The sequence below is a fragment of the Etheostoma cragini genome, chromosome 20, assembly GCF_013103735.1.
Source record: "Etheostoma cragini isolate CJK2018 chromosome 20, CSU_Ecrag_1.0, whole genome shotgun sequence".
NCBI lineage: Eukaryota > Metazoa > Chordata > Actinopteri > Perciformes > Percidae > Etheostoma > Etheostoma cragini.
The window spans coordinates 13,549,103-13,563,833 of record NC_048426.1 but is presented as its reverse complement, the minus strand read 5'-3'; the positions used below and the strand labels follow the sequence as shown (position 1 = coordinate 13,563,833).

General features: G+C 42.3%; 2 protein-coding genes across 5 annotated transcripts in view; one reads left to right on the top strand and one right to left on the bottom strand.

The window, feature by feature from the left end:
• disp2 (dispatched homolog 2 (Drosophila)) overlaps nucleotides 1-10,988 on the top strand; it is an 11,980-nt gene extending 992 nt beyond the window's left edge. The window contains exons 2-10 of one of the 2 annotated variants that reach the window (XM_034858735.1): nucleotides 2,661-2,805; nucleotides 3,021-3,298; nucleotides 3,402-3,431; nucleotides 3,556-3,679; nucleotides 4,255-4,370; nucleotides 5,177-5,292; nucleotides 5,989-6,086; nucleotides 6,260-6,418; nucleotides 6,736-10,988. In XM_034858735.1, coding sequence (XP_034714626.1) covers nucleotides 2,661-2,805; nucleotides 3,021-3,298; nucleotides 3,402-3,431; nucleotides 3,556-3,679; nucleotides 4,255-4,370; nucleotides 5,177-5,292; nucleotides 5,989-6,086; nucleotides 6,260-6,418; nucleotides 6,736-10,065 — 4,396 coding nt within the window. In that variant the 3' untranslated portion in view covers nucleotides 10,066-10,988. The remainder of the gene's footprint in view (nucleotides 1-2,660; nucleotides 2,806-3,020; nucleotides 3,299-3,401; nucleotides 3,432-3,555; nucleotides 3,680-4,254; nucleotides 4,371-5,176; nucleotides 5,293-5,988; nucleotides 6,087-6,259; nucleotides 6,419-6,735) is intronic. The other variant, XM_034858736.1, reaches the window with a different exon arrangement.
• Nucleotides 10,989-11,612: 624 nt separating this feature from the next.
• On the bottom strand, nucleotides 11,613-14,400 carry rpusd2 (RNA pseudouridine synthase domain containing 2). 3 transcript variants are annotated; one of them, XM_034858809.1, is made up of 4 exons: nucleotides 14,282-14,388; nucleotides 13,628-14,110; nucleotides 12,951-13,247; nucleotides 11,613-12,765 (listed from the first exon to the last, which is right to left on the bottom strand). In XM_034858809.1, the coding sequence occupies exons 1-4, from the start codon at nucleotides 14,285-14,287 to the stop codon at nucleotides 11,935-11,937; spliced, it is 1,617 nt and encodes a 538-aa protein (XP_034714700.1). In that variant the 5' UTR covers nucleotides 14,288-14,388; the 3' UTR covers nucleotides 11,613-11,934. The 3 variants fall into 3 exon arrangements, with proteins under 3 accessions (XP_034714700.1, XP_034714701.1, XP_034714699.1); XM_034858810.1 differs by having other exon boundaries at nucleotides 14,251-14,337; XM_034858808.1 differs by having other exon boundaries at nucleotides 13,628-14,400.
• Between the last annotated feature and the right edge of the window lie 331 nt (nucleotides 14,401-14,731).

The following is a 14,731-nucleotide window of genomic DNA, read 5'->3' as shown; positions in this document are numbered from 1 at the left end:
GTGTGTGTGTGTGTGTGTGTGTGTGTGTGTGTGTGTGTGTGTGTGTGTGTGTGGTTGGCAGTTAAGACGTTTAAGAGCATGACATTGACTGGCATCCAGTGAGTTGATGTAATAGATGCTGTGCTGTAGAAAAGGAGATTCAGAGACCTAAAGGCAGCCCGAGGAGAGAGTAGTGAGAGCTGTCAGTCTTTAGCCTGTTAGATATTTTCCTTGCTTGAGTCTTTTGAATGCCTTAAAGCTGTCCTTAATCACTATTCATACACCTTAGATTAGTGAGCACAAGACTAACTACACCAGTTTACCTACACAGTAATGCATTACTTATCATTGTCATATTGTGTCACATAAGTGGGTTACTTTGTCTGAATTATTAATTTCCCTTTTGATTGATTTATTTGCTGATTCACCTTACCTTAAGTTACATTTGCAAGGCAGGACATTTTTTTCTAAATGTTGAAATGCTGCTTTTATATAAATGCCTCATCCACAATAAATAAATGATAAATGCTTGATCCTGCTCCATTGATAGAAATAGTGTGAAATTAGTTGACAGTGTTGACTTCCACATACTTTCTATGAGTGTATTTACTCACTCCAAAACTAGATGACAAACATATGTTGTGTGCCTAATAGCTGCAGAGTACATAGAGTACACTGTGGGCTGTTTAATATTTAAATCATATTACAGTTTTACTGTAATAAAAAGACAAAATACAGAGGTTCAGTTTCCCACTGAGCTCCAACTAATACCTCTTCTACTGTATATCATCAATTTTACAGACTACTCATCATTTGTTATGGGGTGCAAATAAAACTGTGTGAGGTCATTTAGGTTCTGTTGACTTACTCTGTTGCCATGGTGACACAGCAGGAAGTGCGGTTGCATCCAGTCTACTGTGGAAAAACAAGCAAGTGGTAGGCTAGACGACACAGGCCTTATGGCCCATTTACTGAGATACAACTAGAGCATTACTCAGTAGTTTTATTTGGTCTGTTTGGTTACTTTAGTTAATGAGACTTTAAAACTTCTTAAAATTCTGGAAAAAGATTAAATAAAACAAATTGAAAGCAAGAATGTAATCAGATTAAAGCCCTTGATATACAGTCTTTCCCTTTAGTTTTAAAGTTGGAGAAATGATTTTTTTATGTTGCCTGACACTATTGCATACAGTATTCTCCATATCAGCTTGTTACAGCTCTTCATTGAAGCTACATAATGTTTACACATAAGAAAATATTAAGAACCTGTTTTTATGGTAGTCCAACATCTTTTTATCTTTAAAATCTGCAATATCAATTTGAATTATATGTACAGTTCTGTATGTGAATGCTATGTTATTTGAGTGTATTTATACAGTAGAATACAAGGAATGGAATACGGCTAGCGGCTCTGAGGCTGTAGGCTACATACTGTAGGTACAGGGCTTACGCTAACGTCAGCATGCTAACATGCCAATGTTTAGCAAGTATAATGTTTATATCATGTTCACCATCTTAGCTCAGCATGCTAACATTAACTTGTTAGTTTTAAACACAAAGCACAGGGGATCGCCAAAGTTATTATAGTTCATCCTAAACAACCTATTGGTGGTGCTACTGGAAAAATTAGGGGATCACCAAATTTATAAAGATTCATCCACTGGGAACCATGTCTGCACAAAATGTTAATGTTGACCAAGTGGTGGTCCCACCAACATAACCATCTCAAAAACTAGCTGTTAGCATGGCTAAAAATAGATATTTTTCCAACCAAGTGTCATTTCCTTGCAACATAAAGCATGGTAATGAGAAAGTAAAAGGCCTACACAACAAGCGTCACTGTAGAGTTCTCAGGTGCCTTTGCTACGTAGATAATGCATAATGTTCTGCATCAGCCAACCAGCTTGCTTACCCCTCACGACGAGGAACAACTAATAACTCAACGAAATCCCGACTCTTTGCAGTCCTGGCTCCTGAATGCTGGAACGAGCTCCCCTTTGACATAAGGAAGGCAGGAAGCCAGGCTAAAAACACATCTCTTCAAACTGTTCATTGGATAATAAAAAAAAAAAATGAAGTTGCACTTTCATACGGCTCTTTGTAGTTTGGCATATTCAAAGCTAATGTACTTGCATTTACTTCTTGCTGTCCGGAATTTTTACCTTCAAGGTTGAAAGCATTTAATTGGAAGTTGTTTTGCATAAAAGCCTCAGCTAAATGACATGTAGTGTAAAGTTATCTATCCTGAACAGCCACCTCGCTAATCATGGGCTCTGTGACATGCTGTAAAAATAGTTCTCTCACTCTCTTGTTCCTTCATTCTCTCGTACCCTCCTTTATTTTTTAATTGGGCCTTCTTACTTCCAGTAGTCAAGTGCTTTACCCAGAAATCTGTTCCTTACCTGTTCCTCATTGGCTGCTGCCACCCTCAATTTTCCACTGAATGTGAGATTAAGCCAAAAATGCAGTCAAGGAGCTGAGATGTGAATCAACGTAGTGAGAGAGATGGATTACTAGGTTATAAAAACACTACCCTGTGCATTTATGTACAGTTTCACCAACTGAACATTTGCACCCTCAGTTTTACAGAACTTCGTTGCTCCTTTCTATCATGCTTATCAGTCAACCATTTCCCCCCTCTCACCCATCATTCTCTCCTCTTGTTTGTCTATTCCTCTCAGCGAGATCCCGGCAGTGTCTCTGTGCCCTCCTGACAGCGAGTGCTCAGCTGAAGCCCAGTTGACAGCCATCCAGTCTGAAGGGGAGCTGTGTGACAGCTGCAGCAGCCTCGGCAGACCCTCTTCCTCCTGCCAGCTTTATCACCAAGTAGGCCTGAGCACTGACTGTACTGTGTGCTTTTTAGGACAGATATTTGTGGACTCATTAAAACACAAAGGTTAGAAATAGATTCAGGATTTTGGAGGCAGTGTTACTCAATAGACTAATGATACCACAATCCTATGCGAAGAGGTACAAATACATAATTCCTTTGATTTACGTTCTGTGTATGTATTTTCAATCCTTTTTTTTTTTTTCATTAGGTCCCCCAGGGTCCTCAAGCTGGGACCTATGGATCGCCACAGAGCCGAAAATGTCCCCACTGCAACCATTACGGTCCAATTAAACCAAAGACATGCAGCGACTGTCATTCAAACACAATCAGTCCTCATGCGAAAGGATGTGCAGCAGTGAAAGGGGGACACACTCGTAGTTCTGCCCATCAGACGTCTCACCATGATGACGTGAGATGTCATTGGCTGCGTGGGTCAAATGAAAGCCGAACACAGAAACCCACGCAGCGACATGTGGTGACAGTAAGGTGTGTTTAAAGGAATTTTAGTTTGTTGATGTCCCTCTTACATCTATATGTGATATCAGTATCATTTTCAAATTATTATAACAAAGTTCTCAACTATTAACAGGGATGGGGGACTATACTGCATCCTTAGAAAGTAAGAACTCAAACCACTTTTTACTTAAAAAGCCCAAAGGTACTGCATGTCTCTTATTTTGATCACAACAATTAGTCTTTACCCAGTGTCATGTCTTCTTCTTCTGTGGCTTTCTACTTGGCAGTTATTCCCAGGTGATAGTGGACTACCCGTTAGCAGTGTTGGTGTGTTGTGCCGTGCTGTTGCTGGGATGCTCGCTGGCCGGACTCTTCATTGGTCCACTGCCAGACTTCTCTGACCCGCTGCTAGTGAGTCTAAAACACACAGTTATACACACAAAAGCATACAGTCTAAAATGTAATCCCGCAGTCCCCCTTGATGCCGCCCTTATATGTCTACTGTCACCCTTCTGTCAAGTATTCAATGCTAAGCTCCCCCACCACCTTGGGCTGAGTGTTAATTACTGTTTGTCCAATGACTCATAAGATCAGCCATATCTATTTAGTTACATCTCATCTAAGAGTCATTGAACTGCACTGAAGGAGAGCACACTCGCTGTCATCTTATTTTAATACATTTTCTCACCTTTGAGATGCAAGCTTACAGGATAAACACTGATTGAAACATTATTATGAAAATACAACATGTGAATCCCAACAATGCATCGTTAATGGCAAATTTAAAATGATTTACATAAGAATAACAACTATGAATGCTTTATAATGTCAGTGTGGGGCTCTCTTTCTTTTAAGAAAATACACTCATCTACCAAACAAGCTTGTTCAGACAATATAGGGTGACTGTGATGCTGATTTAGTCAGTCAGCGGTGTCTTTAGCTTTGATGTGTGTTTGTGTGTGAATGTGAGTGTGCTTTTTCCTCAGGGCTTTGAGCCACGGGGAACATACATCGGAGATCGCCAGTCAAGCTTGTCTGTGCTGCAGGAGAACACTGGTCCGGGGAGAAAGCTGTCTCCTTTACCACAGCAGCTCAGTAAAAGGTCAGCAAAGAGATTTAGTAGAACGCAGGCTTTCTACACAGGAGGACTGCACCACTGGCCGATGCACACGGATGCTTCACAAATAGATTTGAGTGTTCATGCTGTGTGTGTAAGGTTGTGTGGTTGGTCAAGGTTTAAATACTGTAAAACTGCATGACTGTAAAAATAAAGATCAAAGGACTATGTGTAATGCAAAAAGAGTCACTTGTAGTGACAAATGCTTTTTGACAATGCTTTGTTGCGTCTTTTACGTAGCTCCTTGTTTTGGTTTTCTGGCTTAAAACTTTACTGTTTTGATTCACTCTCACCACTCTCATCAGTGGTTTCAGCAAAAAAAGATATAATGAACCTACTCAACACTACCTACACAGCACCAAATGACACACAGACAAAGTTAACAAATAGCTGGTAACAAAGTGGAGCATTTAAAAGCCAGATATTTCCCTCAGGGGTTGGTAGAGACCAAAAATCGAGCAAAAAGAAAAGACTAAGTAAAAAAAATCAGATTTACAATTGCCAGGTAGCCAACAACATTACTTAAAATGAATGTTGATCTTTTTCGGCTGGATGTGTTAATAAACGACTCTTTGCTAACACATTCCGCTTTCACTTTACCCTTTAACAACTTGAAAGGGTAAATATATGTAAGTGTTGTGTTTACAACTTGTTGGAATGCCCCCAAGTGGCCCAAAAAGATAACGCAGGTTTAAAATTATTCAGTTGATCAATTTTATACTAGCTTGGAACAAAGTGTGTATGTGTTTAATAAGGCTAAAAAAATAAGTGTGTGCTTCTATCTGTGCTAGTTTTGGGGGGGCTGTCAGTGGAGACGGCATTGGCAGCCAGGACACCTCCAAGCTTCGCATCAAGAGGATGCTGGCTAGAGACTCATCTCCAGACACGTTCCTCTGTGATGCTCCAGGTGGGTGGGTCCAGATCAGTTCATCCCTGTCAATAAACCGTTAAAACACTGCTGATAAGTACATTTTTAAACCAAACTTCTGCTACACTGATTACAGTAACAACGAAAATACAAATATAATCCCAATTGTAGATTTTAGGAAAGTTACCAAGGGATGTTAAAGACTGCTGTCTCCAGCATCCTCAGCAGAGCAGATAATAAAAATGGAAATATTAGTAAACCATTGTAAATGTCGGCAGTTGAGCAACTTGCATAATACTGAAGGCAAAGCCCTCCACCTTGTTAGGGAATAATCAGCAGTTCCAGCAAACTAATGAAACAGGACAGCTTATTGGTTAAATGCAAATTAACAAAAAATAGTGAGAAGACGTAAATAATAGCTTTTAATGTGTTTGAATGCATTTAGTTAAGCAGCTAATTCCATATTTCATTCCTTAAAATATACTTTGAAATAATGGGCTGGCGGAGCTCCCTAAATGGATTTACAAGCAATAACAAGCCTTGAAGATTTCACCTAATTTGGATTCAAAACAGACAGGGGGATACAACAGACAAGAAATTTAGCCCTTTTGTACGTTTATGAATTTAAAACGTAACTCTAGACAATAGTTTTACCATTCTGAACATTTCTCGCCATCCCAACAAAGTGGTCATCTTGTTCCTGTATGTTGAATCCATCTGTCTCTTTCTACACAGGCGAGCGTTCGGCTCAGCTTGTGTTTCGATCAGAAAACTCAGCCAGTCTGTGGAGTCTGAAGGCCGTCCACGCCATGTGTGAGATGGAGCAATCACGGGTTCGCTCTAAACTACTCTGCCCTCCATCTCATCTTTAGTCTTCTGTCTGTTGTTGCTGAAATTAAAGACACTACTTTATGTGCATTGCCTCATCTGAAATTGATTCATTTGATGTAAATTTTGTTTCAAAACTGGGCAAGTGTTCAAAAAATCTTTCTCTTGTCCTATTCAGATTCGCTCCCAGGCTCAGTTCCAGGACTTGTGCCAGCAGCATGTGAGGGGAGAGGCAGAGGGAACGTCTAGAAGCGGCTGTTGTCCGAGCTGGTCTCTGGGGAATTACTTGGCAGTGCTCACTAACGCCTCCTGCTGCCTCAGCCTCACCTCGCACCAGGTTCTGTAGCTCTCTTCTCATTAAAATACAGACAAATTACTACATCATTTGTAATTAGGGTTTTGTAAGTAGTACACTGCAATAGACCATCTTATACTGTACAGTAAGTGAACTGTCCACGGTGCATGTTGTTAAGGAAAAAAACCTTACTTGAGTTAGATCAGAGGATTGGGATTGGAGCAATCTTCTCATCTATAATGTTAAATGTTAAATTCCAGTTGTTGATGCAGGTTAAGGGAAAGTGGGATTTACAACACTTCATTATAACTGACTGGCGTGCACTGAATACATTTTCAATTCTCTCCCTTTCTCACCAGGTGTCTGAGTCCCTGAAACTTCTCCGGAAATGTGCCCCGTATTATCACGAAGGACATCTGGTGGAAGCGTGCGTCAAGAAACCCAAACATGGCGGCTGCTCCTCTGTGCCGTCCCGCTGTAAACAATCCCCTGTGGTGTTCCAAATCCTGCACTTTTTGGTTGATAAAGACTTTCTCGGCCCGCAGACTGTCCAGTACCAAATCCCTACGCTGAAGTACAGCCTTCTGTTCTTACCCGTCGACAAAGGAGAACACATGATGGAGATGTACATGAACAGTCTTGAGGGCAGGGATCTGACGTTCAACAACACCACTATCACTGGCATGGACTTTGGCATCAAGCAGAAGCTTTTCAAGTATTACCTGGCAAGAGATTCAATCTACCCCGTGCTAGCTGTTGTGTCTCTTCTTTTCACTATGGCTCTTTATCTCCACTCTCTCTTTATAGTAGCGTTATCTGTAATAGCAATCACAGGCTCCCTCCTGACCTCCTATTTCATCTATAAAGTAGCATTTCACCTGACATTCTTTCCCCTGGTTAACCTCTCTGCAGCTCTTATTCTCTTGGGAAGCTGCTCCAATCAGGTTTTCATCTTTGCTGATTTCTGGAATCTGCAGCTATCCCAGAACCCCTCCGCATCCCTGGAGAAGAGAGTAAACAGAGCTTTGCAGGAAGTCGGCTATTTGATTTTAGCGTCGGGGTTGACCTCCAGCGCAGCATTTTTCTCTGGTTATTTCAGCAGCATCACAGCAATCAGATGTTTCTCTGTTTATCTGGGAACTGCCTCGTTTATAAGCTCAATCTTGGCGTTGGTTTGGCTGCCGTGCTCTTTCATTCTGCGCGAGCGCTACACAGAAGCGTCCTGTGCATCCAAAGCAGTGCAGGGATGGAAACCGTGCTGCTCCAAAAATGCCGGAGGGTTCTGGGATACGAGCTCACGCAAGAGATGCCTCTTTACTCTCGGGCAAAAGCTGAGAGAATTAAAAAGAGGCCTCAGCGACACTTCCAATTTGTTATTTCTGAAAATCCTGCCTTGTGGAGTGGTGAAGTTCAGGTACATCTGGGTGTGCTGGTTTGCAGTGCTGGCTGGTGGGGGCATATACATGTCCTGCATTGACCCGGGCATGAAGCTGCCCACCTTAGACAGCAGGATCGCCCAGCTTTTCCGCTCCAGTCACCCGTTTGAAAGATACGACGCAGAGTATTGTCACATGTTTATGTTTGAGAGACAGAGAAATGGAGAAGATAAACCGGTTACGATGAGGCTCGTTTGGGGTGTCAAACCAATTGATAATGGGGATCACTTTAACCCGAAGAGCAATGGCTCTTTGGTTCTTGACCCAGGCTTTAACATGAGCCAGCCAGATGCTCAGGTTTGGTTGAGGGACTTATGTGGACGGGTTCAGAACCAAAGTTTTTATTCCCCTCCTTCACCTGAGGATAAAGAGGATATGACAGAAAATATCTGTCTAGTGGAGCAGCTGATACAGTGGGTCTCTGTCAGACGGTGCTCAGAGATTGATGACTCCCTCCATTTTTGTTGCAATGACATCCCTTTCCCCTATACACCCAGCATTTTTGAGAACTGCCTCAGTATGATGCTGGTGGAGAGGTATGCTGAGGGCCATCTGGCCCACAGCGGAGGCCTGTACTTCCAGCCAGATGGCAGGGTCGCTGCCCTCGTGTTGGCGTTCAAAACCACATACCTCCACAGCTTCAACTACAGCAGAGCCAATCTTTTCTACAGAGAAATACTTACATGGTTTAACAGAGAAATATCAGGAGCTCCACAAGGTCTGGAGAATGGCTGGTTCGTCAGTCATCTGTCTCTTTTTGATCTACAACAGGCTTTAAGTTCCGAGACTCTAGTAGTTGCAGGCTTCTCGGTAGCTCATACGTTTGCTTTACTTCTTTTAACCACCTGGAATATTCCACTGAGCATTTATGGGACTGTAGCTGTAGGAGGAAGTGTTTTTGTCACTATTGGCCTCCTTGTTCTTCTTGAATGGCAGCTTAGTGGAATCGAGGCCCTGTTTATATCATCAGCTGCAGGGCTGTCTGTTGACTTTATTGCCAACTACTGCATTTCTTACAGCTTGGCTCCTCATTCCGACAAAATTGGGAAAGTAGCACACTCCACTAAAAGGATGGGATGTCCTGTAGCAATAGTTTCTGGTGCCTTTTTCTCCATGGGGATCATCATGTTGCCTGCCACAGTCTTGCTGTTCAGAAAACTGGGGATTTTCCTCTTTTTGGTTAAATGTGTAGCGTGTGGATTTGCAACCTTCTTTTTCCAGTCTCTATGCTGCTTTTTTGGACCCCAGAAAAACTGCGGAAAGATCACGCTCCCATGTGTTTCAGATCACAATGATGGCGTGCTGCCTTCTAGCTCGGCAGCAGAGCCCGATTCCTCGGCTGCTAACGGTGCATTTAGCCGATCTAGAGTGAGGAGGAGTTATGACAAAGAAGCAGGTGGCTATCTCTACCCGGACCAACAACGTCAGCAGAGACAGAAACCGACTGGAGCTGGGGGAGGTGGTGTTCGAGGGCCGGAGCAGTATGAGCTGCAGCCATTGGCCTATCGACTGAGCGACAGCTTTGAAAACAGCACCTGCACCAGTAAGCTGTCCAACCGGCCGTCTGTGCTCTCTGATGAGATCGAGTACAGCAGGAAAGACATGAGCAGAAGTATTATGGATGGGGACAGTGCGGAGATGTGCATTCATCAACATACGACCTGCCAACCACCTCCAGCTCTCCAGACTTCGTCTCCATACAAAGAAAACACCCTGCGGCCGGTAGGCGTGTCACAAGAGAACATAGCAAAGGACAAGCTGCTGTGTAAAACATGCAGAGGTCAGTCTGGAGGGGTGAAGCACTGGAGCAATACATCCTTTTCCTCATCTTCCAGCATGGAGGACACCATCATAAGCCACACACTGGAGACCATTGACCAGCCATCTCTCTGCAAAGCAGACCAAACCACAGAGGAGAGCCTCCATCACCACCATCACTCCAACACAGGGCACCTCTCCTCCCAGTCTCAGAGCTTCAGCGAGGGTCCGGAGGGCTCCAGTGAAACATGTTTGAGTGACATTGAACAAGGACCGTCTAATACGCAGCAAAATGGAGAAGGGCTTCAGTTACAACCAGGACATCTGAACGGGAAGAGAGACACACTTCGTCTTTCACTGAAAGAAAGCGTTTATGAGACTACTAACAAGGGCCGCACCAGTCAGAGTGAAGAAGTTGTCATCTTACCCAACAGCAAGCCAGACCTGCCAGACGTTTGGATAAAGAGAGATGGACAACGGGAGGATACATGTTGAGAAAAGTTGGAAGAATCTTGCAAACATTTGTGCAAACACTGTGCATTAATTGCTCGGAATTAAAAAAAGAAAAAAGACTACTTACACAAGCATATAGAAACTTCAAAAAGGAGCATACACTGTTTGTGTAGTACTCAAAGGAATTATAAGCCAACAGCAAATGTAACATGTGTAGCGTGTTTTTCAAATGTGGCTGCTGAGGTGGTTACAGTGTGTGTTACAGAGTCAGAACATAGCAGGGTGTCTCTTCAACAAAAGGTCATAAAAAAAGCATCACTTCATAGAACTGGCATTTTCAGACAAAGAGTTTAAAAAACCTCCACTGCAGGGTTAACATGGACGCTTCTTCACATCTGCACACTCTAATCTGTGTGCGGACTGGCCTTTCCCCATGTTGGAATGAGCTCAATGAGCCATATCCATTCATGGACATCTGAATATTAAAAAATATATACATATGTGACATGCACAGACAAAGTGCTGCATTAAGTAGCAAACTGTCACTTAACTGCAGTCATTTGGTTGTGAACTGACAATAATAAGAACAATATGTCCATAATGACCCTGACAAAGAAAGCAACAGTTTGTAATGTGTCATTTGTAGTGTCATGGCTTATCTGCATATAGTGTGTCTGTGTCAAACTAAGTCATGCTGTTTTTTCCAGTGTCAGTGCCAAAATATTTTAAATGTTTACGGACTGTCCTAAAAAGGCAAAAAAGGGGTTGTAATGCAGATATAACACGATATGTGGGTTTATACACTGTTGGCAAATTAAGATGCGTACTGCACCAGGATACATGGATGTCTGTGTACATCTTAAAAAGAACAAGCTCTAACTTCTAGTTCCAAAGCAGAAGTTGAACCATCACGTTTCACAGTTTCAACAGCTAACAATGTGTACACAGACCTTACTGTAGCACTGGTGAGAAACTTGGAGAATGAATCCGAGGACCAGAACGCCTTTAACTGCACTTCTCCCCACAGCTGAGATGTGACATCAGCTGCTTTTATGTGCAAGTAACAGTATTTATGAAATGAACAGCATGTGCATTGTCTTTCAACTGTTTTTTTTGTGCAAAGGGTGTGTCCTTTAAAAAAGTAAAACAAGAGATGTGTCTACAGCCCTAATATGATATTAATTATATAAAAAAGGTGCAGTCATGGTGGTTCAGCTGGACAAGAAAAGACTTGTATCTAATGTGCCTATGAGCAGCATTATTTTTAAGCTTTCTCTTTGTACAAAATGTGTGCTTTTGACAACTTGACTGTATCACAATTATTAAATTAGCCATCATATTAAATCAATCAGTGGAAAATAAACTGCTTTAGATACAAACAAAAATGTATCACAGGCTTTCTATGAAAATAACTTAAAAAAAAGCATTATTATTTACAGGTGTCGATGTTTATTTTTCACAAAAATGAAATTCAATGGAACATTTTCCTGCAGCATGTCTTTTAATTGATTCATATATATATATATATATATATATATATATATATATATATATATATATATATATATATATATATATATATATAGATAGGTTGGAGTAATGAGCAGATTACAGGCATAAAGGATGACATTAAATTAAAACTATATGTTTAAACATTAAAAAGTAAAAATGAGAATGACTACAAAGCTATTTTCTATGTACGTTAGGCAGAAAACAACTTGGCACCAAAAGAAAAACATATTTCTACATTCTCAATTCTGGTGGAAACAGCATATGTTAAGACACATTTGCATCACAGAAAAATCCAAATGGCCTCAGCGCAAATCCTTTTTAAAGGATTTCTGATCAATTTTAAATGTTTGAACTAAACATGCATGAAGGCAGTAACCTAAACGTGAAAGTCATCAACGGTCAGCTCCAATCAGCCTCCACCCAGTCCTCTTTGGCCCAATCGGGTAAGCGAGTGGAATACTCAAACTCAGCTCCTTTGTAGCGTAAAGCGTGGAGATACATGATGAGTTCCTTCTCTGTGGGATCTGGTCGTACTAACTTACATTCACTGCACAGGTGGTCTCTAGTTTCTGGTTGAGTTTTGGGAGTTGCTGCTTCCGTTTGATTTCCATTTGATTTTGTAGGTCGAGATTCAAGCGTGGTTTTGTTACCGTTTGAATCTGTGCAGCCCTGACTCGCCTTATCCGCCGTCTCACTCTTTGAGCTACAACCGGTCATCACCTGTGCGTCAATCTGGTGACTCTCTCCACTTCTGTTAACTTCACAGATGCCATCCAATGGATCTTCTTTCTCAGATGTCTTGTTTTTCTCTGCCTCTTGTTCAATCCCAATCCCATCATCTGGAATATCCAGCAGGTGAAGACTTTCCTGAGAGCGATGTTCCTCAACCAGAGCCTGCAGCAGGTCCTCATTACTCTTCCCCACCATTCCCCCTTTCCCCCTGTGAGGCCCCCAGGCTGAGGAACCATAGATGGGATCATTGAGGATGGGAAAGCCCAGGTACTGGAGGTGGACCCTGATCTGGTGTGTGCGGCCAGTCAGAGGTAAGCAGCGGACCACACTGGTTTTTCCATTAAAGCTAAGCCTCTGGAAGACCGTTCTGCACTCCTTTCCATTTGGGTCGACTCGGCAGAGGCCAATTTTAAAGGAAACGACCAGGATGGGCTCCTCGCAGATGAGCTCACTCTCTGGAAACTCCCCCTCTACTCTGCATACATACTCCTTTTCAAGCTGTTAGAAAGCGCAAATGTAAAGGACATTTTTGTTAATGATATTGCAAAAGCACTTCTAAAGAGATTTTTGAGAAAACTCATCCCACTATTGTCTGAATCCACTGACCTATATAAGTCACTGTTGACTGTTTTACTGTGGATTTAACAAAGTGAAAGTTTAAAGCCACCCCATCCTGAACATACCTGTCTGTCTCTCACCAACTGGTCCAGTTTCTTTGATGCCTCCAGTGTCCTGGCAAACAGCAACACTCCAGAGGTGAGCCTGTCTAGTCTGTGAACCGTGTGGAGCTCAGAGATGCCCCGCTCTTTACCCAGAATGAAAATCACTGTATTGTGGCGAAAACGGCCGCAGGGGTGGACAGGGATGGAGGCAGGCTTGTCGACCACAAGCACTTCCCCATCGTCCACCAGAACCTCCAGGGGTCTGCCGACCACAGGGGGCTCATGACGGTGCACTGTGTTCTTCATAAGGTCATTATTCTGTGGATAGTCAGGGGAGACTTTAAACTTCTTCCACAATGTTAAACAATACCTTAGCACCTGTAGCATCTGGAACCAAAGAGCATTCAGCCTCAGGTGACTGTTTCTCCAACATGTCTTAAATCCATTAGATTGCAGTATTAGGATTTGGTTAAGTAACATCTTTAATAGGAGGATTGGTTGTTAAACTCCTGGCTCTACTTCTGCCAAGTGACAAAGTATTATTTAGTGCTAGGTCATATAGAGGAAAATCAATTATTAACCAGCTGACCTACTAATATCAACCAACTACTTTTCATAAAATCACACCTGAATTTATTAAGTTTGCTCCCGAGTTATTCTGTTCTACCGACATAAAATCATATAATGGTGACACTGACCCTTAGCACCGTAGACAGGTCCTCCACAGGTGTCTCGTTCAGCCGGATGCGACCCTCTTTGGCAGCCCTCTGGTAATATTCTATGGACTCAGCTCTGAACTCACTCTTGAACACCTCCAGAAGGCTCTTCCCAATCCACCGACCTTTGCAGTACGTTTTGAAGTCAAAGTAGTATGGATACACTTTGCGCAGACCACCTTCAAAGTAGTAGGAGGTCTCATCAAAATGCTCCTGGCGGAAGCTGACACCCTCGTTCCGCTTCTGCGGAGGAGGGATGTATCTCTCGCCCGGACGGAGCTTCTTCCCTCCCGCTCCTCTCCGCCTCTTTCCTCGGCCACTTGTCTCAGGTTCACCCGGTTCGTCGCTTTTACGTTTTCCACTTTCTGTCGCCTCTTTCGTTGTGGTTTTCTCCTGCGACACGGGGCAGTTTACCTCGGCCGGTGTTGGGGTGGCGACAGCTGCCTGCTCCATGGTCGAGCTGCTCTGTTGACACCGAAGATAATGAAAACGACGATTCAGAACAGAATTCACGTTATAAACCGAAATAAAGTGCTTTTGTATTTGATTAAGTCCACGCGCAATAACTCCTGTTTGACCAGAAAAGTATAAAGAGAGCAAATTACATTTTCTCAAGCCTCTAACCGACACACTCACGTGCATTCCTTCTAAGCCATAGGTCCTTGTTGCTACACAGTCGCTTCATGCGCACAATGATGACCTTAATTTGTAGTCCAATCAGTCCAATGTGTAGTTCAAACCGTCAAACTTCGTTTTTTCTTCATTTTCTTCGACCTTCGGGACAAATAACCTCCTCACCGAGGCATTATCGCCACCAACTGCTCATAGTGTATATTTAGTTTAGTTAGAATATGTATATATATGATTTTCAGAGTAAACTGGAGGATTTAGGTTTTAAAGTTGGAATTCTCTGGAAAAATTATTTAAAATTTGGATCAAAGATTATTAAATTTAAGAAATGATGTGCGATAGGTCTTGAAAGATAACAACGTGAGAGGTCATTTTAAGGGTAATAAGAGTTTTCTCCTCTGTGTACATTTTCGATTATTGAATTTTTATTGACTAACTTTGTTACAGATTACATCT